At 34.6% G+C, this 6,214-nt stretch overlaps 3 protein-coding genes across 3 annotated transcripts; 2 read left to right on the forward strand and 1 right to left on the reverse strand.

Annotated features, from left to right (window-relative positions):
• Positions 1 to 1,267: 1,267 nt before the first annotated feature.
• On the reverse strand, positions 1,268 to 3,720 carry LOC107058773 (probable receptor-like protein kinase At5g39030). Its single transcript, XM_015304909.1, has 3 exons — positions 3,714 to 3,720; positions 2,532 to 2,914; positions 1,268 to 1,426 (listed from the first exon to the last, which is right to left on the reverse strand). The coding sequence occupies exons 1-3, from the start codon at positions 3,718 to 3,720 to the stop codon at positions 1,268 to 1,270; spliced, it is 549 nt and encodes a 182-aa protein (XP_015160395.1).
• Positions 3,721 to 3,723: 3 nt separating this feature from the next.
• Positions 3,724 to 4,660, forward strand: LOC107058775 (uncharacterized). Its single transcript, XM_015304919.1, has one exon. The coding sequence runs from the start codon at positions 3,786 to 3,788 to the stop codon at positions 4,620 to 4,622; it is 837 nt and encodes a 278-aa protein (XP_015160405.1). The 5' UTR covers positions 3,724 to 3,785; the 3' UTR covers positions 4,623 to 4,660.
• Positions 4,633 to 5,983, forward strand: LOC102596641 (glycerophosphodiester phosphodiesterase protein kinase domain-containing GDPDL2-like; the record flags this gene model as incomplete). Its single annotated transcript, XM_015304910.1, has 2 exons — positions 4,633 to 4,708; positions 4,785 to 5,983. Coding segments are annotated over 2 exons (1,215 nt in total), but the record flags the coding sequence as incomplete, so codon positions are not given.
• Between the last annotated feature and the right edge of the window lie 231 nt (positions 5,984 to 6,214).

Here is a 6,214-nt window from a genome sequence, read left to right on the forward strand (position 1 = left end):
AAAATGAATATAATTGGAATCCACGGAGGGGATACCATTCATGGGAAGATTCCAGTATGAAAAAAGAAGACTCAAGTAACAAAAAGTATTCCGGTGGTAAGAGAAAACGCAGAGAAAATTAGAACTGCAAGGGAGAAAAGAATGATACAACTTAATTCTTCAATCGCCAAGACTGTTTTTAAATCATTTATTTGAAGGTTGAATTGTATTTAGAAAGAATGGTGTGATCTCTCTCGAGTCTCGAGGAATTTTTTTTTATTCATGCTTTATGTTAAAACTTAAAACCAAATTAATAAATATGAGTTCACTCATATATAGTATGTGTACTCTAGAATTTAAAGTTTATGAATTTCTACATGTGAGTTCACCTTACTAGAAAGAAATGTTTTTTACACCGCGAATCAATTGGACCCACTATGTCAGTGTTGCATTAGGTAGGACCAATAGAGGTCTTTTGACAAAACAAGATAAAACATTACACGATTTATTTTCATCTGTTCTAAACTTTTAGTCTTGATGGATAGAGTTACCTGATACTGTATGAACTATGAGATAAATCAAACTCCCGACTTTCAAGTACTTGACAATCCATAGGTAGAACTAGATTTTCTTATCCTCGAGTGTACTCGAGAGCTTGATTTGTACAATGTATGTTTTAATACAAAGCTTGAATTTGTGGAAATTAAAACAACTAGAGTTGTTTCCTACTTGTTTGATAAAATGTCAGAAAGAAATCATGTCCAAGTAGTACATGTATTCATAGAAATTACGAGCAAGTTGGAAATGGATGGGTTGTTTACATATAGAAGTTAGCTGGTCACACGAATAATTTTCGAGAAATTTTGATGGATATGAGTAGCATGTTTTGTTTGCATAGATCAATGGAGGCAGTGGTTTATGCATTAATATTCCCCTGTTGTGCATATTAATTCTATTTGTTCAGTTGCTACCTTTCCAACATATAGCCATGTTTACGGTGGTATAGGAGGCCTCTCCTTACACGTAACAACATCGTCTAAAACGTTACTTCGGGGCTCAATTTTGCGATGACTCTAAAAGGATAGGCACAATTGATTTGTCTGTACGCAATTGGTCAGTTGATGACTAGAAACTTGTAACTGTTATAGCAAAGGTTCCCTAGGAAGACCTACATGTTTGCAAACTATGCTAGCCTTGGTCATTTGATTTTATCCTCGTTGTTGCAACGTATTCTGGTGCTCTTAACTTCTGTAGTAGATTGAAGATGACAAAGCTACATGGTTACAGATTACTCGAAGAGAGTTGCTAAAGCTAAATTAGGGGCATCTTGAGTGGAGGTGACCGGACTAAATATCATATTATCAAACACCAATGACTCTGCTAGTTTAAGGGATGGAGCTGCATCAGTAAGAACAATGGTGTATATTGATTGGCCTGGAGAATGAAGCTGTCGGGTTGAATTTTCAAAAATTACAACATTTCAATTTTTTACACCAGAACACATGCACCTTCATGGGATACGACATCATTCTTTCCTATTCCCTCTTGGATTCCAGTATCTGAAGGCAAAGTTAACTCGAATGTTGTTCATATACCTCGAATTCCAGTTTGATCCGGGCATATCCTTCTTGAAGTAGTATTGCTACTTGAGGGATTCTAAGTGCAACTCTAATATTTCTACATCTGGTAGCCCCAGTTTATAATGCTTTCTTTGAGCCATTGGGATGCTTTTGAGACACTTGGAGAACATTTATGCCTATCAAATCTTGCAAAGGGTGTACTGGTTGATAGATATGCTTTCGGGATATGTCTTATTGAGTGGAACTGAAAAGTGGAAGTGAACTGAAAGCAAATATCCTCTGTTATGATAATCATTGCTAAATTGATGGAGTTGTCTAATAAGCTCTTAGCCTCATATGGAATGAAGGTTCACAGTTGACTCCTTCAAGAATCAGATGTCAAACACGTAGCAGAACAGATAGTTGTCCAAAAGAAAATGATCGATTAGGCTACACACCGGTGGTGCCAATTCAGGTATGTATTTATTTGAAATCTATGAATTGCATCTGATACTTTCTGCACAAAAATTGTAAGATCATTCATTCTATAGAGACTTGTACCCCTTTTGCAAATTCTTAGTAGCAGTTGTTTTCTCTGACATGACTGAATGTAATAAATTCTAAGGTAATTATGTTCTTAGTGTTGCATTAGTTATGGCGGAGATCATTTTTGTTGTGCGGCTAATCAAACATTGTATTATATTATACTAGGATTATTTTGCTGATGCGGCCAACTAAACGACCCCTTAGGGTGTTGCATATGTAATGACTTTTGAAAGAGTGTTGATATTAGAATCATGACAGATTGACAATAAATATTTTGGACACGGAAAAGAGTTGCGAAAGTAGCAGAAAAACATAATGACTTAACACATATCTAATGAAATTACTAACATCAAGCTTCACCACTTGTACTGACTCTTGACATTACAACTTTAGATGCAGGAGTTTATCCATAATTAAGGCTTCCATTCATTCTAGTTCTGATATTACCGTCAACTCTTGCGTAGAAGGACCTACATGGGTGGTGTTTCTTGTTGTAAAAGGAGAAGGAACAGTTAGGTTGCTCACATCTCCTTCTAGCATTTGAGTTACAACTTTGATGGATGGCCGATCTGTCGCATTCCATTGGATGCACCAAAGTCCTATAACAGCCAATTTCCTTACAATTATAACATCATCATCTTCCTCAATCCTGATTTTCAACTCTTCTCCTTGATTCAGCCGCTGATGAATCCACTCAGGGAAGTTCATTTGGCTAGTATCCGCTTTTGCATCAAAATTCTTCCTCCCTCCAACCATTTCAAGTAGCATCATTCCAAAGCTATAGACATCAGATTTATGAGACGCTTTTCCGAAATTGCTTGACAACACTTCTGGTGCAAGAAATTGTTATATTATTTCTTATTTCATAAAACAAATTCTTTCTAAAACATTCACCATATATAATTCATATTATTTCCTTTTATAATTGTTTAATATAAAATTATTTTGTACCATAATTTTTTAAATATATAAATTGCTAGCAAATATTATACATTATACATAATAATGGATAATACAAATAAAAGTGAAATCATTAATGAAATACAATTAAATAAACATTACATAATTGAAAAAATATTTTAAATTCTACATAAATATTCAACTTTCAAGATCACTATGGTGCTTCCATAAATGCTCTATTAATGCATTACGTAGCTCAAAATGAGATTTTTTGTCCTTTATTTTTTTATATCAAGCTAGAAATTGATAATTTTTCTGAATGTTAATTGTAGTTATATCCAATTATAATTTTATAGTAGAATTAACATAAATTATTTTAAAAAAAAGTCATATATAGAAAAATTAATTTATAAAAAAAGACTAAATTTTATATCTAAAATTAATATTATAAAAATATTACATAAAAAATAATTAAATATACAAGAGATTTAATTAAAACATACAATTTATATAATGTTTAATTAAAAGTTTGTATAATGAAATAATATTAAAATATTCAAAAAGTGAATTGGTGTGATGAATAGTGTTACACCAAATTTGGTGTAACACTATTTACACACCAAATTTGGTGTAACACTATTTACACACCAAATTTGGTGTGGGTTGGGATGGTCTAAGTAGTATTTAATGACTTGATTGATTGACTTACCGAACTTGATGAAGACTTACTTGCCATTGTTCTTTTAGGATTTAATGACTTAATTGGTTTGGCACCAGTAGGGAAGACCTAATAAAAATATAATGTCTGTAGTAACCAAGTTTCTTCTTACAATCCTCATATTCATGTACCTCTCAGAAACCCCATTAGCAGAACAAAGACAGCAGTGTGTTCCTTCTAGTTGTGGGCATATTCATAACATCAGTTATCCCTTTCGATTGAAAAGTGATCCAAAGCACTGCGGCCTTGAAAATTATGAATTGAGCTGTGAAGGAAATCGCGCCATATTAACAATACTGCTAAATGATTGGAATGGATCACTGAACTACTATGTTCAAGCCATCAATTACGATAACTCCACTATCCGCCTTGTAGATCCTGGTATAAGAGAACAAGTTATTTGCTCTCTTCCTCAGAATTTGATTACGGTTAACACTGCCCTTCTTGGTTTTGATTCTATTATATATACAATGTCTGATTATGTTCATTTACCAGTACCAATCACTCTCTTCAACTGTCCATTTGCCATAAATTCTCCAGTCTTTGTGGAAATCACTAATTGTCTCAACAGGAGTTATGCTTCCAATGTTTCTTCTGATTTATTTAAGGGACACACATATGCAACCATGACTAAATTATCACCATCCGATTTGAAAGTCGGGTGTAGTGTAGACCTCATGTCAATGACTTCATGGCGTATTCAGGATGCAAATGCTAGCATTTCTATTTTAAGTTTGCATAATGCTTTGGCATATGGATTTGAGCTTTCATGGTTTAGTTACGTTTATTGTGGCAAGTGCGCCGATCCATATCTATGTGTAGGGGAAAATTCAAGTGATGTTCATTGTTTGGATATCGGCTGCACAGCTTACATTGATAGTAAGCAGTCGTACTTCTATTGTCAATTCTGTTTTATATAACAGTAGCTAGTTGCAAGTTAGATTAACTGTGTTATTGATTCTTGGTGTTCTTGCAGCAATCATCACATGGATACCTCCCATAGCTGGTAAGCCACATCTTTCGTCTTTCAAATATATTATTACTAGAAATCATTTTAATGTCGAAATGATGGTTGTACACAGGGCCTAGCATTGTGGCAAGAATCGTTCTATTTCCATGCATAGTTGTATTTCTAATGATTAAGTTACGAAGAAGGCATTTGTCGATTTATGATGCAATTGAAAGTTTCCTGCATGGTGAGAACAATTTCGCGCCCATTAGATATTCCAACTCCAACATAAGAAAGATGACTAGGAACTTTAAAGAGAAACTAGGCCAAGGAGGTTATGGTTCAGTATATAAAGGCAAGCTTCAAAGTGGTCCTAATGTAGCAGTGAAGATCTTGAGCAAGCCCAAAGCTGATGGGCAAGACTTCATCAACGAGGTTGCCACAATCGGGAGGATTCATCATGTTAACATAGTACAACTTATTGGCTATTGTGCTGAGAGATGTAAGCGTGCTCTCGTGTATGACTTCATGCCTAACGGATCACTTGAAAAGTACATCACACCTCGAGGAGGAGGAGCTGAACTATTAAGTTGGGAAAGAAAGTTTGAAATTGCTCTTGGAGTTGCTCGAGGTATTGAATACTTGCATCGAGGTTGTGACATTCAGATTCTACATTTTGACATCAAGCCACACAACATACTTTTGGATGAGAATTTCATTCCAAAACTATCTGATTTTGGTCTTGCAAAATCATACCCGACGGATAAGAGCATTGTTACTCTAACAGCAGTCAGGGGAACAATTGGTTATGTAGCTCCAGAGTTGATCAACAGAAGCATTGGTCCAATATCTTATAAGGCAGATGTCTATAGCTTTGGAATGTTACTCATTGATATCGTAGGCTTGAAAACAAACTCGGCAGCCAGAGAGGATATGTCAAGCCAGTATTTCCCACATTGGATTTATGATCAACTCGACAAGGGAAAGGAGATTGAAGTACTAGACGAGACACATGATGACGTAAAGAAGCTGACCTTAGTTGCTTTGTGGTGCATACAAATGAATCCACTTGATCGTCCCTCAATGACTAAAGTAGTGGAAATGCTTGAAGGAGAATTACAAGCACTGCAAACGCCTCCCAGGCCCTCTGAATCGCGGGAACCATGTTCATTAGAATTCAATTTAATTAGTTCTTCAACAAGCTCAACTGAGTCTGTGAAGTTGCTTGAGAGTTGTTCTGATTCTGCAAAAATAGATGTAATTGTTGCTTGACATCACATATTATGTACGTAATTCGTGTTGTTCTGAATAAAATATCAAGTTCATGCTAAATTTTATGATGTTTGTTCAAAAAATAAAGTTTGTGACAGACATTTGAATTTGTCACAAACATTTAATTGATAAAATGAAAATGTGTGATGAAACAAGTAATGTGAAGTGATTAGTTCTAAGAGAATGATCCTCAATGGAGTTTTTACTTGTTTAATTATCATATATTAATAATCCATCACAAAATGGAACTTGTGATGAATTTTTCCAGTCACAAATTTTAACCAGTTTGGA

The sequence above is a fragment of the Solanum tuberosum genome, unplaced genomic scaffold, assembly GCF_000226075.1.
Source record: "Solanum tuberosum cultivar DM 1-3 516 R44 unplaced genomic scaffold, SolTub_3.0 scf00640, whole genome shotgun sequence".
Taxonomy (NCBI): domain Eukaryota; kingdom Viridiplantae; phylum Streptophyta; class Magnoliopsida; order Solanales; family Solanaceae; genus Solanum; species Solanum tuberosum.

Coding starts and splice junctions, on each gene's coding strand:
- LOC107058775 (XM_015304919.1), top strand. CDS start 3,786: ATGTCTGTAGTAACCAAGTTTCTTCTTACAATCCTCATATTCATGTAC.
- LOC107058773 (XM_015304909.1), bottom strand. Junction 1,427..2,531: donor CTTCTACGCAAGAGTTGACG/GTAATATCAGAA, acceptor TCAACCCGACAG/CTTCATTCTCCAGGCCAATC.